The sequence below is a fragment of the Pteropus alecto genome, unplaced genomic scaffold (assembly GCF_000325575.1).
Source record: "Pteropus alecto unplaced genomic scaffold, ASM32557v1 scaffold111, whole genome shotgun sequence".
In the NCBI taxonomy this organism is placed as follows: Eukaryota; Metazoa; Chordata; class Mammalia; order Chiroptera; family Pteropodidae; genus Pteropus; species Pteropus alecto.
Genome location: NW_006431915.1, coordinates 4992197 through 5012346, shown reverse-complemented (window position 1 = coordinate 5012346; position 20150 = coordinate 4992197). Strand labels below are relative to the sequence as shown.

The following is a 20150-nucleotide window of genomic DNA, read 5'->3' as shown; positions in this document are numbered from 1 at the left end:
CTAAAGAAAGAAACCACAGAGCAGATGACTTCCTCCACGGTCCATGTGAGCATCACATGCAAAGTTCTCAGGGCTCGGGGGAGCAGGGTAGCCCTGTGGTTTTTAACTGTCATTTCAAATGGCCCTCTCCTGCCAAACTGTACATACAGCTTGGTAACGGCCCCAAATGCACTTAGTTTTTTTAGCACTGTGTAACATTTATAAAGATTGCCCAGAGTACGTTGAAGGAATAGTATTGTCACAGTTCCCTAGAACAGGGGTCCCCAACTCCTGGGCCACGGACTGGTACTGGTCTGTGGACTGTTAGAAACCGGGCTGCACAGCAGGAGGTAAGCGGCGGGTGAGTGAGCGAAGCTTCATCTGTCTTTGCAGCTGCTCCCCAGCACGAGCGTCACCGCCTCAGCTGCACCTCAGATCCCCATAGAAGAACTGGTCCCTGGTGCCCAAAATGTTGGGGACCGCTGCCCTAGAGAAATAAAATCTACAGAGCAGGCCAACGATGGTAGAAATCAGCTCCCTGATGCCTGGGATGATTTCAGAACCCTTATGTCCTTCTTCCTGTCCTGCGTGGTGTCTTTATACACACCAATCATCTCATACAGTAGCCCTGGGCTCAAATTATACTTGACAGCAAAAAGACCTGCTCCTTGCATGATCAATGTTTTTGAGAACAGACAAACATTCAACTCCAATTCCAGGCATGTTAAACTACACAATCGAAAATCAGTTTTGGAACCACGATTCTGGCAAACAATTGCATATACATCATGCCTGAACTGGAAGACCACACGTCACACTGACGTTCGCCCTCGAAGTGAAAGAGGAAAGGAGGAGAAACTTACACTACTATCATCCATTCTCTCGCGCCTTTTAGATTTGTGTGTCTCATAGTCTTCCATGAGGGTCTGCATCAGATTCTTGGGCCGCTGGGATCCGGCAGCCTCTTCAGGGGCTAACTCAGGCTGCGAGCTGGGGCCTTCAGGTGTGGGGGATGGAGGAGGTCTGACTTTCTCTATTTTCCCTGAAACAATATGAAGAGAACACCCTTTCTAAGCTTGTCTGCTCATGACTGCTTTCAGAAACAAGAGAAAACTGGCAAAAAAAAGCAACTTCTGACATAGAGAGTGGTACCAGAACAATGGTTAAGTGCAGCTCATTTTATCACAGGGATCAAAGCACTTGTGGATAATGTCATAAACCCATCCAACAAGGACCGCAAGGAAACCAGTGCTAAAAAGTCAGACCAAAGAAGCTTGTCAGGTGCTCTGCAAATATGTTAGGCAGATAGATGCTGGCTCCAATTGTGTTAGGGATATGTATTCTATCACAGATCATAGAATTAGACTGTCAGAGGAGGTGGCGCCTTTGAACCTTAGAGACTCACTTCTTACAGATGAGGAAAACTCTTCTATGAAGAGAAGGGTGTGCTGAGGTCACTGGAAGCCAGTGAGGGGACCCAGGTCTCCTGGTTTCCTCATTAGGTTCTTTGTTCTCTCTCAAAGGCCACCAACTATCACCTGACCTGCCCAGGCTTTTGGCATGAACAGCAATTGTTGGTAAAACCTTTGAATGAGAACTAGGTTTGTTCTTCTTACGTAGGCCAGCCGCATTCATTTACCTTACCTGCCATGGTCCTGAAGGCATTTGGGTTTGATGCTCCCCGCCAAACCTTACAGAATGAATGCCAACAAAGGCAGCTTTGGTGTTGTAGAAAAAGTGTGCCCTAGGCTTGGGAAAGGTGAGAGTTTAGCTTTGGATATGACTTACAGGGATTCTCAGATAAGGAGATCAGGTCCATGGTGGCAGGGGTACGGTGACTCTAAGCACTTTCGCTAAGACCTTCTGCATCTCTCCGTCTGGGGCAGTGCCTGCCTCTGACTTCTAGCCTATCAAAGGCTGGGGTTTATTGCCAGAGAGCCCCAAACGCACCTCTGAGGAGTTTCTTTAGGGGCAACAGTCATGATTTTCCCAACTATGCTCTTGTGGGAGACAAAGGGTCTACGAACAAGGAACGTGGAAAAACACACAATTCAAACCCAAAGTTTGGCAACTGCAGAGGGGAGACTAAAGCCCCATCTGACCCCTCCCAGTCCCAAGGTGAAGGTGACTCGTCTGTCTTTCTTCATCTTACCCCCCAGACTTTATAACTTGGCAACTGCCTAATGTAGCTGGACTCACTAGTGAAGCCGAGGGTCCACGTCCCCCTGTGGGCTGCTATGGCTCCTTTCTGGGCACAGCAGCTCCTTTTGACGGGAGCTGGAAACCCCTCTGGGGTTCAGGAAACTCAGGTTTTAATTTCTGCTCCTCCTTGAACTAGCTATGTGGTTGGCTACAGACAACCACTTAATGTTTCCACTTTAACCTTGGGCCAATCACTGAAGTTCTCTGAGCTTCAACTTCCCTGGTTATTGAATGAGAATTCTCGGAACAAGTTGTCTTTGAGGTCCCTTCTAACTCAGACATTTTGCTATTCTATCAAATACCTTTGGCAAGAAGATCTACTTTACTGATTAAAAACGAAAAGCATATTGCCATCACATGTGGCGATTAGGTGGGAAGTTCTTTTTAATATGCAGAACAGGGCACTCCATCTGCAAGAGCCACCATTACATCAGTAACTTAGGGAAACTCATTGCATGGAGCTAAATTACTCAGCTCATTAAAAAACGTCTTTTGATATTGACAGTAAGGTAAAAAATATTTCAAAATCCCCATATTCACCAACGATGATTTTATTTTTTTAACAATCTCATACCTCTGGTAATATCACCTCTGCATACTTAATATACATCTCTAAAATTTCAGATTGATTTTTTAAATGAAGGTTTTGAAGAGCACAGGGGTGAGCATGCAAGGCCCTGGAGCCAGCCTGCTTGGGTTTGAATCCACAACCTACTTAGCAGACAAATAACCTCAGGCAAATTACTTCCTGTTTTTCTATCTCAGTTCCCTCATCTGTAAAATGGGTATGATTATAGAGGCACCAATCTCATACAGTTGGTGTAAGGACTGAGTTAATATTTATAAAGTTAATATTTAGAAAAGCAAGCATCTAACTTACCTAGTTACTATTTATTCGGAATTTCAAAGAATATGTCTATAGAACGAGAATGAGCAATTCCATGGGTATTCTGCATAAAATTTTTGCAGTTCTTCCAGAACTAGAAATGAACACCAAATTGACGAGGCTAGTCATCATTATTTTCCAACTGACCTCTCAAGTATCCAAATCATCTCCTACCAGTTAGTTACTCCTCTAGCATTAAACGTCTAGAAAGCGTAGTGTATATTCCCTGCCTACACCTCCACCCTCTCACACATGCTACAGTACGTCCCCTGCTTCATAGCACTTCGTTCATACGTCTGTGAAAGCCTTTTCCACACACTGCTTTGTATCATATCTGGATGTTTAAGCTTCTCTTCTTAATGAAGCTGTAAAGTCATCTGAGGATAGGGACCATTTCAATCATCTATGAACCCCTTAGTTCATTTGGATATAAACTCCATTAACGCAAGACCTTGTCTGTCCTGGTCACTGCTGGATCCCAGCACCCACTTTGGTATTTGGCACAAGGTAGAAGCTCGAGTTTGTTGAATGAACCAGTAAGTATATTATGAAATACACATAGCAGCCACTTATTAAATACTTGTGAATTGGGATAGAATTCCCAACAGAGAATCTGAGGCAAAGCCTTTAAATGTCTTCCCCGAAGCACATGAAATAAAACAATCTTGGTCCACAGAATTGCAGACTCAATGGCTTTGTAGTCATAACAAGCACATTTATATGGCATTTCATTTACAGGCTTCACATCACTTGATCCTTACAACCACTTTGGGATGTAGTCAGCATGGATGTCATGACACCTGTGAACAGTTTTGATTACAGAGGCTCAGAGGCTGATGCAAGCCCAAGTTACATTAGCTAGTAACAATCAGAGTCTGGAACCCAAAATGTCTTGATTATGGCTCAAAATTTTATGGTGGGATATAGGCTGAAAGGGAAGTGTAAAGAGCCTAAAGGGTTAATACACAGCTGTGGTCAACCATGAAACATTACAGACATTTCCCGGTTATTTATTTCTTCATATTCTATGCAGCAAAACAACCCATCCCTGGAGCAAGTTTCACCGTTTACAGGCACTAGAGGTCGCATGAGTGACAGGAAAGAAAGCCTGGCCTAGCAGGAATAGAGCAGCTGCTTCCAAAGAGAGGGTGGCTGAGAGGTTTGGGGAGGAACAGGGGTTTCGGATAACCAAGCCCCTGGCTGAGCCTCAGGAGAAGCTGTCACGTGTCCGTAGAGGAAGGAGACACTGTGCCCCATCCCTGGACTTCTGGCCATCAGTCCAGTTGGTATCGGGAAAGTCAGCTTGGTCAGGCTTCTCTGCTGGGCCCTGCGATCTCCAACCAGCCTCCCCCGCTTCCCCCTCTCCCAGTATGATTCGGACCATGCACTATTAGGATTCCTATTAGGAATCACACAGACTGCTGAAAAGCTGAGGAGGGGCCTGTTCCACACTCAACGTCTTCCTCAGAAGTCCAGTTTGCAAACAGTGGTCCTCAGAATTAGGATATTGAAAAAACTTCTAATGATCCTCCCCAAGTGGTGGGCACTAATTGTAAATAATTAGACGCCTCAGGGATCATGAATGGGATGTGAACTGTCTGTGCCACAGGCCTGGAAAGTCCATCTCATCCTTGTCTCTGGCCTTGTAAGCCCCCTTGAAATTACTTGGACATACCCTGTGAGAATCACCCCAAAATGGTGCTCATCTGTGGAGCTCACGGGCATGCATCTCACCCAGTACCCCCAGGTTCCATCCCCACCTGCCTCATCCAGACTTGCTCCCATATGTGCTGATTCACCTGGTGAATGATTGAAGAGCTGATGACAGCTGAAAGTGACCTCTATTTCTGCTGATAAACATTCTGCTGTTTAGTTTCTCACCTGGCTGCACACACTACAAAACAACTCTCTAGAAGGTCTCCAGTCCCTGGGAGACGACTTGAACTGAGAATGCGATGCAGATCTCAGAGCAGATCAGAATTTTTTTCTTTTAAGGATTATTAGCCATGCTAATAATAAGAGAAGTAAGAGAGCTGCTTGCTTGAACTGTCATGGACTAGGCAGGCCCAGAGGCCTTTCCATCTCACCAGGCGGCACACACCCAGGAGAGCCGATGAGCTGACACTTCTCCAAGGCCTTAGAAAAGCACCGGTCACATCTGCGACAGCGGCACTCACAGGCTGTAGCATTGTGAGGCAGACGAAGGAGCAGAGCATTTTACTCCAAATCAGTAAATACTGTTTCCCGTCGTAAGTGGAAGAGAAAACTGGGATACGTGGATTTATATTTCCCATTTATTTATTATAAATAATTAAACTAGTTTCTGGGCCAAAGAAAGAAAACCATGCTTTGGCTGCATTTCTGGATTTTCCGAGCAAGATGGATTTCCCTTGGGGCATCTGTGATGACAGGCTGTGCTGCCCGGGGCAGAGACAAAAATCTGTAATTCCTCCCACCCAAGAGAACCTAGGCAAGGGCTGCAAATCCTCAGAACACAGCTGTTGCCATCCATGACAGTCCAAACCCTCCTTCTGGAGAAACGGGACCCAACTCTAAAAAGCCAAGAATATGGGTTCCACAAGTTTAGAAAATGAATTTGGTTAAACATTGTGATTTTGATGACTATTCCATGCCATGTACATAGTGTCTGATGTCTTAAATGAAAGCTCCTTTGTTTCTACTTTTTTTTTCCCCCCAAAAGAAAAAGCCAGCACCCACTGTTATTTAAAAACCTAACCAAAACAAAGAAAAACGCCCACCAGGTGACACGCCTTGGCCCAGACCCCCTTCGAGGGCCTTTCTTCACTGGCACTGGGGTGAGGTTGCAAACATCAAAAACAACTCACCGGTCACTGAAATGAGCTCAGAAAGAAATGAGCTCATACTTGCATTTTCAATTTCCTCCCAGTACGAGGGAATATCCTGCTGTCAGACCCAGAGTGTAAGGGCTTGTGCAGAGTGCAGCTGTGACCCACACACCAAGAGCTGGTCCCTGGTCCTTTCATCTCCCCTGAAGGCCCAAGGCGGAGAGAATGCGATGATAAGAATCTTCGGATTCTAAGCCTAGCTCAGATGCGAGAAATACTCCTGCCTGGCGAAACGAGTCTGAAGAACATCTAAATATTATCACGTAAAGGTAAGCTGGGGTGTTGAGATTGGGTCATTCCCTATGAACAAAACTACAAGATGAAAACTCGAGAAGGAAAGAGCTCCGCTTCTCCAGGGGAAGCCCAGCTTTAAGACCAAACAAAAGAAACATTTCATTGAAACAGTAAAAATGGAAAATCATGCTCAACAGCAACTCCCTTAAAAGATCTTTTTGTGAAACACATTTCTACCAACATGGTGGGCTTGGCTGTGTGATGCTTACTCCCCGCAAAAGGAAAAAAAAAAAAAAAGGAACTATTTTTATGGTAATACTTGTAATTTTATTGTCACCCAATACACTTCATGATGGACTTTGTTTTTTTTTGACTATCAACAACTAATTCCTGAACTCAGATTTTGTAGGAGAAACTAATTCTAAGGAAGTAACTATGAAAAAAAAAAAAGAAACCCCAACTAGAAAGCAATTTTATAATGGATGGTCTGCATTTATTTCAGGGTCACAGAAGCTGTAGAAGAGCAACTCGTAATTCTGCTAATGTTTTCTAGGCCTTTTCTTAAAACATATCACTAACTGTAATAACAACAATAATAATTCCTCTTGGGAGCCTTCTGGTTAGCAGGCACTGTGCAAACCTACTGATGAGATTGGTACTATTTATTTTATTCTCATTTTACTGGCAAGGAGACTGAAGTTTACACAGCTAGCAAGCAGTGGATTCAGGATTTGAACTTGAGATATAATTCCAGAGAAGTGACTGTCACATTTAGGCCCTTAATTTTCCTTGACCAGCTTTTTTATAGAAGATATGAATTCATATTTGAGTAATGGAGAATAAAAGAAAGAGATTGGATAACTATGATGTCTGATGCATGCAAGTTTGGGGAAACCTCTGATGTTTACATTTAAGGTCATAAGAAATAAAATACCATTACATAAAATATAAATGTATTCTTTGGTGATCTAATTATTGCCTGTCCTGTACATTTTTCCCCCCACGACTCCTAGTTCCTCCACCCGTAATGTGGCAGCTTATTCACAAAGATCAAACGGATCTGAAATGCCATTCTCCTTAGGGAAGTACACAGCAAGTCACCATAGCTAGTAAAAGACACAGTCATATCCTGCCCTGAACTCCAGCAGTCACAGGGGACATCCTGCTCCCAGGCCTGGCTTTGATTAGCTCATATTTCTTACCAGGCATAGAGCAGAAATCTTGCAAGAATTAGGTCCTTTGATTCAATTCTTCCTTCTCAGCCTCAAGACTAAATCTTTCTCTGCATGAGGTTGAGTATGATTTTTCAGAAGCCACTCTCCTAACTTGGAGTGTGGAGCAGCCATACAGGGGTAAAGGACAAGCAACAAGGACACCATGTGGTGTCCTGTCCCCCAGTAAGGTAGAACTACCACTGGTAGCCAACCCAGACACCTTGAATATATCAGAAGACCCAGCACAAGTAGCAGTGACAGCAGAACCTACTTAGAGGACGGAATTAAACTCATGGGAAATGTGCTTTTCCCAGAAGCCAGGACCATGGGGCTTGTCACTGAAGAAAGACTGGAGTGTATGTATATCTTCCCAGGCATGAGGCTGACAGCTTTCACCAAGGCAGCTGCCCTTCACAAACTGTTGAAGGGAATGTCCAAAGAGAACTTTGACCTCCATCATTTGTCGAGTCCTGATTTCATTACATACTTTCGCCCCCTTGCAAACACTGCTTCTTAACAATTCTTAGCAATTCCTTCCCAAATGGCATGCATTTTAAAATGAGCATATTCACTCAGATAAATAAAAAACAGGGTGGTTCTGGTCCATGGGAGGATCAATCTTAAAGAGCAAAAGAGAACAGCAGAGAGCAGTCATGGTGATCAGTGACTTAGTTGACTTTGACCCCAGTCTGCCATATGCATTCAGTTAATAGAGTGAACACCTACTCCAGCTCGTCCTTAAATTAAGAAACTGGTGTCCAGTTCTTTCAAAGATTTCAGGGAATGAGCCTGTGTTGGAGTGGATGGCTGAGCTGCTTCCTGGAAAATGAACTTTCAGAAAGAACTCAGGAAGCCTCACTAGCTGGCGTGAGCCATGCCAGCCCCTCTGCCATCTGCTCAGATCTTTGGACAGCACCAGTAATTTTGCCTAACGTAATTTGGAGTCTTGGATGAAGTTCTGAAAGCACAAAGGAACCATTCCGGGTCACTAGGGTGGCACTGTTTCATGACATCTTGGAGCAAAGTCATCCACTCCAGGCCATTGTGGGTAGAGGACTCTCGAGATACAGTAGCTCCATAAAAGAGGCGCAGAAAGGACCCCAGAAAAATGCAGGGGTTGGGCCTGAGACTGGAAGAGGGCAGAGGGAGACTGAGCTCAATCACTGCAGGCTGAGAGGGGAACCGTTACTACACACCTCATAATCCTCAGGGCAGAGGGCAAGAAAGGGCATAGAATGAATATGAACTTTGGAGTCAAATGAGCCTGAGTTTGAACCTGGCTCCGCCACTTCCTAGCTGAGTGACCTCGGGCAAGTTACTTAATCTCTCTGGACTCTGGTATTAATTTTTTGAAAACAAAATAATATGACAGGCCCACAATCCCTTATGCACCACTCCAAAATCCAAAAAAAGCCCTGAAAGCCAAGTTTTGTCCTAATTTATTTGGTGGCAAAACCCCAGTGAATTGGCATAAGGCTCTTCTTAGTCTCTACCTATCCTGCTTAATATAACTAACTCTTTCTAAGTTTTACAGCAGAAATATAATTTGATGACAGGGTGTTGCCTAGACCCTGTCCAGGTGTGTTAAATAATATATGCATATGTAATATAGATATATAATAAAATATATTATTAATAATAAATGTACATTATTAAGTAGTAATAGTATATATGCTTAATGGCTTTTCTAAAATCAGAAACATTCTGAATATATCTGGCCTCAAGGGTTTGGATAATTTGGATTACATCTCAGAAGCCTGTTGTGAGGATTAAATGAGGAAATGTGTGTAAAACAACTAGTAAAGCACCTAGCTTCAAGGGCTTGCTGAGTCGTAGCGACCATGATTAGTCTTGTGTCACCGGAGAACGCTGAGGAAATGTAACAGTAGACAAAAACCTCTGTAGGATGCTCCACATCAAGCTTTAGTACCTTCACACAGACAGCTGGGGCCCGACCAGCTGCACAGTCTGTGCCCCCCGCAGGAAAGAGAGGCGCTGCATCTTCCCGAAGGACAGCCCGCTCTCACCTGGGCCTGTGATGGAACCCTCCCATCAGCTCCCCGGGGACCCCAGGTCCTTCTCCTGTGGAGCAATGAGTGCGTCTCAAGAGAGACTTGGCCTCGTCCGGCTCTAATTTAGCATGGAACAAGCCACCAAGCTCTGCTTCATCAATGCTATGCTGACATAATTTTTTTTTTTTTTCTGTCTAGGACGTTTCCTTGTGATATATTTGAAGATAAGAAAGGGGGAAGAAAAAAGACCCAGTCAATAATCTTTATAGTAATGATCATCTCATGTGCATCTTGATTCAAACTGACAACAGAAGTCAAAACTCCTTAGAAATTTTATTTTTATAATACGTATAACTATGACCTCTTTCAACATATTAAAAGACATGAACGGACACTTTAAGTTATGGGTCTTAATAGCCACACCTTCTCCTTTACCATTCTCCATAATGTCCCAGTGGGCAAATTATCTGGCTTGGTAGATGACTTCAACACCTGGCATGAAAACAGAAACTATTTCAAATAACTAAACAAATCACCTAACAGTTTCTCTGTCGTGCCTAGAACTCGGAAGTGAAACCAGGATATCTAATAATAGACAACAGGCACTAAAATAAGGTTAAGAATTGTCTGTTGACACCCTTCATATGAAAAGACATTTGAAAAGGCCTGAATTGTTACTTCAATAAAATGTTTGAGTTTTCCTCCCAAACTCCTCAAGGGTGTTGTACAGCAGTGTGTGGGTTACACTTTCATATCAAGCTTGTACACCTGCCAAAACGCTGCCTTTATTCTCCGTGTCTAAGTCAACAGAAGGTGCACACGTGCTCATTCTTGGGAGTATGACCTCTCACATAACTCTCAAGTCATCCGTCAAGGTGGCGGCAGGCTTCCAGAAGTGCTTGTACAGAGGAAGGGTTCAACAGATGCTGGTGGAATGAACTCATTAAAGAAGGAAGCTGTATAGTCCATCAATTCATGGATGAAGGCGGGGCGGCTTGGAAAAGTGTGGAGACAATTACCCCCTCGAGAATCCTCGCTGGCTCCCCACTGACCACAGGATAAAGTCTAAAATCTAAAACCTATAACATGATCTACGTAGCTCTTCGTTGGCTGGCTCCCATCAACTTTGTTTTGTTTTAAATCTCTTCCTTTAATCCATCCGGACCTTATGTAAACACCTCAAATGTGTCACATTCTCTATTCCTTTTGGGTCTCAATAGGTGCGCTTCCTTCTGACTGGAACAATCTCCTCCACCCCTTGAACCCAACCTTTCCTTCAGTTCAAAGCCTAGGTGCTAGTTTCCTGAGAAAGGAAGGCTTTATCCCCTAGTAAGGAGGCCTTCCTCGTTCTGTGCTTCCACACGTCTCCACGCTTCTCCATCATGAAACCGCCATCTTTGTCTGATGTTGTTTCTCTTACTGAACTGTAAGTTCTGCCTTGTTCACCTCGGTAAGAACAAACGTCACATAAACCCTATTTACATGGAACTTCTTCCTTTAAAATTCACAGAAATAAAATTTCTGGATAATTTTGCTGAATAACTGGTCCTTGAAAATAACCATATCTTTTTAAAAAATAGAAACCTTATCATTCTCCATCTTTGAGAGTCAGGAAAACCTAAAGCAAAAACAAACATCTTTTGGATACTCGAGGCGTGGCTGGAGAGAACAGATCTCTCCTATTATTCTTGGCTCTCAGTGGATTTTGCTTGCCTCAAAGTTTTAGGATTCCAGAATGATTTTCACCAGAGGAGAAGTTAAATAATTATATTTTTCATCACCTAATATCAAGCTGTCAATCTGAATCACCCAACAAACCAGCTGAAACACCTCTACTGGCATGAAACATGGAGAAGTGTAGTAGGAACCTAGCCACTTCTCCATTCACAAAACTAATGTCGGAGCCAGCAGGTCTGACCCTGGCCATGAATCATCCAGTTTGGCCGCTCAGAATGATGTGTCAGCCTCTTCCCCGATCACGAACTTGGATGTGGGCTGGCCAACCAATCCTCTAAACGTTTCCAGGCATGGACATTGAGAAAATTATGTCTTACATTCAGTTTCTTTCAATCCACGTTGTAATGCTGGGAAGCCCTGTCACCTACTAAATATTCTAGAGATAAACATGAAGGAATGAGGTGCGCACGCGTCATTATCATGACTGTGTTCAGTGTTAACGACCAGACAGGAGCAGTGCACAGACCTGAATGGATGAATTACTACCTTCTGAAAGGGGCCGAAATCAATCCTAGAGGGATGGGATGTGTGAGAGAAAGCTAGCATTAGTGTAGAGGGAAGGGCTAAGAAAATCGAGACTGGGCTACTGGGATGCTGAGAGCTACCATTAGGATCCAGTCTTACTTTAAGGCCGGTGGGGAAGCCTGACAGACCACAGCAGTGCAGGGAGCTAGGGGCAAAGTGTTGAAATTTTGTCTTTATTTTTGTCCATGTGCTAGAAGGAAAGTGAGGCGGGGAGTCCCCAATATAGTAAGAAGTTCGATTAAGAGGTGACGTGAGGAAAACTGAAAATAATCACTGAGCACATGAGCTTTAGAAAAGGTCCTATAATGAAATAATGTAAAGGGAGCGAGGTGGGTGGAGCCAGATGTACCTGACAGGAGAGCCATGGTACCTGCTTTCCATGTGAGCGGGAGCTAAACGCCTCAAGAACATTGCTCTTTCTGACTGTAGGTCTTTTAGGGTCACTTCCTTGTGAAGTAGGTTTCCTAGATTGGGCTGAAGTCAAGTGCTATGAAACTTTTTCAAGGATACCATATAGAATGCCCAACTGACATCTCTGTGCCAAGCCAGCCCACAACAAGAATTTAAAGTGAACTTGACAACTAAGGATCTTTCAGAAAAGCCAACCAATGTCTGTTAAGCACGGACAACAAGACCCCCCTTGAAGTTTTCTTTGCCTCAAACACTCAGCTGGCCATTGCCCTATGACCTGAAGGAATTAGAAAACATAATCAAGAAAGTCGCCATGCTTTTCTCCTTCCTCTTCTCTCCTCTTTCCTTCCTGAACAATTCAGTCCAAAAGCGATTAGGTGGGGTTGAACAAGGTGATGTGTGCAGTAGGGGTGGGGCGGGAGGAGCCACAGTGGCCCGGAGTGGTACCTGCAGCCAGAGCAGAGTGGGTGGGGAGAGTAGTGACCCAGCACAGGGTGTTGCAGGAAAACAGGAGACTGGTTACATAAAAAGGGAGGGGACTGGTCAAATAATAAATATATTGAAGATAACAAGAATCAGGTTTCTTGTCAAGAAGGAGGTTTGAATATGAAAGAGAGAAAATAAACACTGTGGTATTCGATTAGAATTAAAGATATCAGAGTGAGCTCATGGTTTTCAAGATAGGTCCTTTCTTGTTCTTATATTTATAAAAGTGTGACATGCACATAGGTGAAAGAGGTTGATTGCTCTGCAAGGCAGGAAGGAAGGAAGGAAGGAAGGGAAGGAAGGAAATGTATATATTCTCTAACTCTGTCCATTGAGAGTGTCTAGGGCAGTGACAATACAATAGCAGTGAACACACCAAACAATCAGATCTTGGTTTCTAAACACCATTCTCCAATAAAAGGAACCAGTGCTCTTTGGAGAAATGGCTTATTTCAGGATTAGAAAAATATAAGATGAGACTGGAACAACTCGTGGTGCCAAAAAATGAGAACAGGCCCAAAGAATAACAGGAACGTGTTAAAAAGACACTAAAATTAGCTTTAAAGGACTTCCCATGAGCTATATCTGAACAAATTAAGGATAAAAATAATAATAAAAATGGATTATAACTCATTGAATATAACAGGAATCCTTGAGACCATAGTGACAAAAATAGATCAATGAATAGATTTAAACTTTGATGAGGAGTAGGCTAAAGATTACATAGTACCAAAGTACATCCCCACAAAATATTTATTAATTACAAGAGGAAATGGTAGCTTTACTGAGCAGAAGCTTGGCAGACACTCCCTCAATAAAGTGATCAAAATCTCATGAAAAAAGTTAACATATGTCCCCTGTAATGGGACAAATTAACACCATGTACTACTATCTGATGGGATGCAGTGATAAGATATATATGTATATATATATATGGTATCATTTCTGTAGTATTCCTACTGAAAGATGCAAAACTTAAATCTAATCGTGTGAAATCACCAGACAAATCCAAATTGAGAGACATTCTATAAAACTGAGTTTGATGGAACATCACGTTGGCAATTTACTCAAATGGGTCAGAATAAAAAAATTTTAAAAAAACCGATATTTATACTATATTTGGGAAATTTCTTTAGGTCGAGATTGTTTAAAAATTTAAAAATTAGGAACAAAAAGTGTTACCTTGCATCACTGTAGATTTGGTGGAAGCCAAGTATCAAGATGGGATTAAGATCTGCAGGGACCAACTTAAATACCAACAATTATGAGTAATACTTTTAAATTATCTCTGGTGAAGGAACAGTTTCCCCCCCCAATCCATGGTGGACCGATATTTTTTAAAATACAGAATTCCCCACTTAGATTTGAGGAAAATATCAAATTGCCACAAGAATTTTCAAAAGCTGACTCTCACTGTCTGTACTTACCTCAGCATGGTCAGTGAAAAACAGGTTCATGGACTAGCTTGGACCACACTCTGAGCAGCATCTCTCTATGGTAGGACATGTGGGTCTCCAATCACCATCAGACCCAAATGGGAAATAACTACTAGTCACGCTATTATCCACAATGGTAGCAATACTAATTACCACTATAATTAACATCAGCCATCTGAACAAAGTATTCAAGAAAAGAACTGCCCAGGCAATGAGAGAAGATTAAAGACCTGCCTTTTCTTACTGTAGCTCAACTTCTCTGAATGCATCATTAGGACAGGAATGGGTGATACCACCTCGGATTCCAGAGTAATGGCTTTGTGGTGACTGAATACAAACCCATTCATAGAGAAGAGGGACAAAAGCATCTTCTGCGGGTCAATCTGCAACACCATGACTATCGTTGTTGGGAAGGGACACAGAATTCAGAAGGGTTAGTTGAGCACATCCCCCATATCAGACAGGTTTGATTTAACTGCAGATATTAAGGGTCAAGCTGCTGACTCCAACACAGTCCACATATGGGCCCACTCTGATTGGGTCTGTGCCCCACACAGCCCCTCCCCTCAGCCAAGAGGCAGCCCCTTCAAATAACAGAGGACAATTCTCTGTGCTGCACCAAGAGCAGAACAACGAGAAAGGAGCTATTGCATCCTCTGGGAAATGGCAAACACCATCCAGGCTCAGGGTTCTTCCAGAGGACACTCCATGACACTCCCGTCGCATGTCCCCAAAGATGGAAATCCTCACGGAGTGTCCCCTGGATGCTTATTCCAGCCATACGCACAGGAGGCTCTGCATAGAAATCTGTAAGCTAAAATGAACTGATAGCATCTGTCTCTGGCCGGTGGCACTTCACTTACCTGGGGCGGTTTTGAAGCACAGTGTTCGGGAGGGCAGCGATGAGGCGTTCTTTGCCCTGGAACTCTGGGTACTCTGCAAGACTTGTCTCTGCCTCTTGAGCTCCTCTTCCCTTTCCTGGGCTGCTCGGATCTCTTCTTCGATCATGGACAAAGTCCGCTGCTTCCTTGACCTCAGCTTGAAGGGCCCAACCATCACATCTGATTCTTGAGTGGCCAGGAGTGAGGCTGTGCTTCTCAGCTCCGCTGCCTCTGAGTACTTGCTGAAATAGCTCCCTTCCGGTCTGGTCTCCTCCATGTTTATTGGGCCACTGGGCTGCACTGCGGGCAGTGGCGGGGAGGGCCCCTGTTCCCTGAGCGCCCTGCCTTCAGCAGGCAGGATCTTTGGTATTACATCCCTTTTCTCTTGAACAGGAGAGGATACTTGAGGTGGCTCAAACATGCTCTGAGGCTTCTCTGAGCTGGGGGCTCCAGTTCCAGCTTCCTGTAGTGTTGCTTCTGGCCTCTGCTCTTCTGCTCCACCCTTGCTGGTGTCAGACGCAGCTCTATCCACTTGCTCAGCTATGGCTTGTTGAATGGCATTCTGCACCAAAAGACCAGCCTGATATTCCAAGGGGTCATCAACCAACGGAGAGTGTCCCAGTGTGGACGAAGGGGAATAGAAACCGTGATCACTAAATGACTTGGAGACGCCTTCTCCTCGGCCTTCTGAGGGGTTGTCGGTTTGGGGAGTCTGAGGCAGGGAAAAATCAGCCAGTGAATTTTCCTGGAGGGCATTGGCTGTCTCATTGGAGGCCCCGCTGTCACTGATGTTATCCATGCTGAAATCATTGGACAGAGTCTCCAGGACAGTGGTGTCCTGGGACCTCACCGACAATTCATCCAGACCGGAGTCAAGCTCCTCTTGGGTCAAAGAGACATTGACTGACCTTGAAAACTGATCCAAAATCCCAGGGTCGTCATCCTTGACCACGGTGAGAACGGCCCGGGCACTCGTAAACTCTCCATCCTCCGCCCACAGTTTGGATAAGGGCCCGCGTTTGGAGGGCTCGCTGTAAGGCCCCTCCCTCCCCTGTGGAGCTGCACTGCCCTGGCCTGCTCCGGGACACTGGCTCTCCAGGGCACAGTGGGCTTTCTGCCCCTTGGCTACCGATGAGCCACTGTCTTCTAGATGTCCTCCGACGGAAGCTGGTCTCGAGACGGTCAGTGGCTTGTCTGAGCTGATTGACCCCAGAGGCCTGTAGAAGGGCTTGATAGAGAACAGCCGGGGGGTACTCTGGCCCTTGGCCGCTGTTTGCCTGGAATTCTCCATCAGCTGGAACTGTTTGCGGGCAGCAGAGAAATCTATCTGCTCTGTGACGATGTCCTCCTTTGCGTGTTCAGTCATGCTGGAAGGTTCCCGAGAGGATGCAGGGGCTGTGCAGAGCTGCGGTGGGGGCTGCTGCCCCCGCCGCTGCTGCTGCTGCTGCTGCATCAGCAACTGCTCCTGCTGTGCCCTTCTCTCCTTGCGCTCCTTGTACTTTTTGTGTGACTCCAGATGTTCCTCATCCAGCTGTTCCTCGATGGATTTTTCCTGGGGAGGATTCCACCATTTTGCCGCAATGCCAGGATTCTTTTTCACGGCCTGGCTCCGAATGAGTTCCCTCCTCTCCTTTTCCAGCTCCAGCATCTCTTCCGAAGGCCTCACCTTCCGGACACAGTACTGTTCTTTTGCATTCTCATCATCTTCAAAGAGCTTGGAGGGCTTCTTGTCCTCGTGGAAGGCACGCAGCTCGAACTTGGCTTCCTTCTTCAGAGTGGTGAGCGTGAATTCCCCATCTCGGGACGAACACCACGAGCTGGTGGAGGAGCTGGGGCTCACAGGTGCCTGCAGGCTGTCCCCCAGCAGATCTCTGGGCTGGTCAGGGGAGTGGCCATTCACTCTTTCACCCTCTGCCATGGTGTCAGAGTTGCTTTTACTGAGCTCAATGTGAGGAGGCACCTGCCTGCCCGCTGCTCTCTCAGTGGGTTCCAGCTGGACGGCTGTGTGGGCAGGCGGGCTTAAGTTGCCCACCAGGATAGCTGCTCCAGGCTCCGGGGAGGATGTGCCGTTGTAAGCTCCGTCCACGGCAGAATCACAGCAGTTGGCCTCCAATACCTCGTCTAGATATCGAATCTCTCTGGCCACATCATTATCCAGAGATTCGTGGTGATCGGCGAGGAGGCCATTGTGGGGGGGCGAGTAAAAAGGGGAGGGGTGGTCCATGGAATGTGGAGTAGAGGTGATTCCAGGAACACTCTTACATTCTGCAACAGAGACCTCAATTTCCATGTTTTGGTGATCTGGGGGAAGAGAGCTGATTGCAGGATCCAGGGTGTTCTTGGCACTACAATCGTCTCTCTCGTATTTTAGCCGAATATCATCCTCAGAAAGCTGGGGAGGCTTCTGGAAGAAAGAGGAAACAAAAGTCGGGGTTAAATACTACATCTGTTACCAGTATGAACACTGAGAAGTTAACGGATACCTAATTGGAAGAAAAATTGAAACAACAATGACAAGTCCTTTTGAACAGAGATTTATTTCCCTTCTAATAATACTTCATGTATTCATCTTGTTGAGCAACAGATACCTACACCTCTCCATTTTAAAGATTCTGTTTTGTTTACTGGGTGTCCAGAGAACTTTCAACCAGTGCTAGCCCCATTTTTTAACTTAACAATAAATTAAGACTCGGATCATCTGAAGACATTACTCAAGTATCTTCTAAAGTGGAAGAGACAGCAATTGTTCCAGAGCCTTCTAAAATATTCACAGCAAACTACTGCAGAAATGTAACAGGACTATTTGTGTATCTCCAACTGTAAAAAGAAGGTCCTTCTGTATGAATAAATCTTCTTAAACACATTGATTCTCTGCCAAATACAATGCAATTATTCTAGAAACAAAAAAATTCTTTGGAAAATTTTTCTAAAATAAAATACTGGGAAACAGTAGATTCCTTTGATGACTCCTTGAAGGCTACAATGCCCCACTGCCATGGCTGTCTGACCACGTGCATTATAAACACCATAACCAAAGCCACTGACTGCACAGTTCTGTTCTCCGAAGCCAAATCAAAACAACTTCCCTTAGTAATTAAGGAATGAGTGCTGCTTTGAAAAGCTAGTGGCCGGCGGCACCTCCCTTCTAGTTCCTAAAATGCTTTAAATGTGAAAGCTCCGATATTGTGGTTAAATAAGAAAAACACACCTTCTTAATGCCTTTATATGCATCCTATTTTTAAATCGGTTATCAACCCCATATAATTATTTGTCATTAGTAAGATTAATTTTCAAAGTCTAGGATGATTTTTTTTTCATGCCAAAGGACTCTGGTTTATTGCAGATAATTCAGCGGTAAATTAGGATCTTGACTGGAGTTCCCCTCCAGGATTTCGCTAACACTTTGGTCAGCTCTGCTTCCCCATCGAGTCTACAATGTGCCCGGTATTACTTGACATGGCACAATGCAAACTGCAATATGGCACAAATTTTCATTTATTTAAGTTTTTTAAACAAGTTTTAAAGTCTTAGAATATACTATTAAAATACCACCATAAGATGATTCTCAAGAGATTAATCCCAAAATCTTTCCGGGGAGAGTAGATAATTATGGATTTGTTCACGAGACCTGGAAAAACAAGGGCGTTCACTCTTGTGCCTTGTACTGCTATCAGAATGTTGGAAAGTTCTCAAGGTTATCTGTGAACTGAAAAGTTATCCATGAACGAGGGGTTTCCTTCACTCCCCATTTTCCATATTCCCCTTTGGACTTAAATCAATCAAGCAATATGTATTCCTTCTCTAGTAACAGGCAACAGTAACAAGTATGCCTTCTCTGTTACTACCTTCTGGTCTCGGATGGTCTTCCTTCTAGCTTAAGTCTGGTCTTTGTCCATGGTACTTAATAACATTAAAATCTTTATTTTTATTTTATTTCTGATCATTAACTAGTGGTCTTTTATCTTTACAATGAACTAAAGAGGTATGACAAAGGAGTTTTTCTGTCCTTTTAAAAACATCATCTAAACTTCTTTTGGTAAGGCAATTGTCATTAAGAATTACAGAAAATTTGAATGCCTGAAACTTATTGGCGACCATTCAATTTCAAGTAAACTCATGTCAAAATTAGCTCACGCCAAGGAAAGCCATTACTGGAATAAAGAGGCCAACAAAAAGAGATGAGTTTCATTTGTTTAATAATTTACTAATAATATTCCTTGTGGGAATAAGTAGAGCTTTCCTTCTATCCCTTTCAGAGAAAAAAAAAAAGTAGGGAAATAGTAGGAAGCCGCTGGGAAGAAAATATGGTTAAAAATCACTGCTCTACGAAACAGAAAACACATTAGAATAGTTGACATGAGAGGAACGGGGTCCATGGAAGCTAAAGGGCAAATAATTAATTCTATAGTTCGTTTAGTCATGAATCCACTCATTAGACACGCAGGAGGCTTATTCTGTAGGGCCATGGCGAAACTAGCAGCAACAACAAGCCCTAGGAAACAATACCTTCCTCTTAACAAAAATAGAATTTCCCACACTTCTTAGGAAGCCATAGGTCTATTCTGGAGTTTACTTAGTCTGGTCAGGAGGAATAAAAAACTTGCCGATATTTATCTCCTGTAGATAGCAGTGACTAAGCCCTCGCCACAGCACTCCCCAAGAATGCTTCTCGGCACCTCACATCAGCATGTCTCTTTAAACTGGTTGCTTCATAGTTCAGCGTTTGACGACGGATAAGCCGATGCCCTGTCAGTTTTTTCTTTCTTTTTTTAGAATTTAAAAATCATATTAATTTTCAAGGCATACTTTCTGAACTAGCAAGAACTGTTCCAATTCCAATCCAAGAGTAGCATTAGACAGTACATTTTTGCACTGTCAAGAAAACTACCTTTAGCTTTCAGTCAGAAATCATGAGTCTATTAGTTATGTCTTCTGTGATATATCGAACTAAGATTTTAAAAAATGCTAATTATGGTTAAAAGCCAAAGTTTTTGTTCCCAGTATAATCTGAGATGGTTTTTTTCTAACCCAGTTTAAAAAAAAAAAAAAAAAAGTCACTGGAAAGTATAAACAGGATAGAGGCTCTCCTTTCTGTTAGTTCCATGAGGCCCCGTCTTCTCTTTTCTATAAATTCAGAATAAACTCCTGACCATTCCATCCACTTCAGGGAGCAGCAGCTCTAAACTCTAATCAGGTAGAAGTAATTAAAGAGATAAACAACTCTGCATTACTGATTCACAATCATGCATCAGAGGTTCTGAGCTTTTCTAAGTTTAGGCA

The 20150-nt window shown here is 43.8% G+C and overlaps 1 protein-coding gene across 5 annotated transcripts in view; it reads right to left on the bottom strand.

Moving 5' to 3' along the window:
- The window catches only part of LOC102890212 (paralemmin-2), a 303901-nt gene that overhangs the window by 12252 nt on the left and 271499 nt on the right, over positions 1-20150 (bottom strand). For 4 of the 5 annotated variants that reach the window (XM_025041518.1, XM_006906090.3, XM_015599965.2 and 1 more), the window contains 2 exons: positions 14853-17274; positions 843-1021 (listed from right to left, as the gene is read on the bottom strand). In XM_025041518.1, coding sequence (XP_024897286.1) covers positions 843-1021; positions 14853-17274 — 2601 coding nt within the window. The remainder of the gene's footprint in view (positions 1-842; positions 1022-14852; positions 17275-20150) is intronic. The other variant, XM_006906089.3, reaches the window with a different exon arrangement.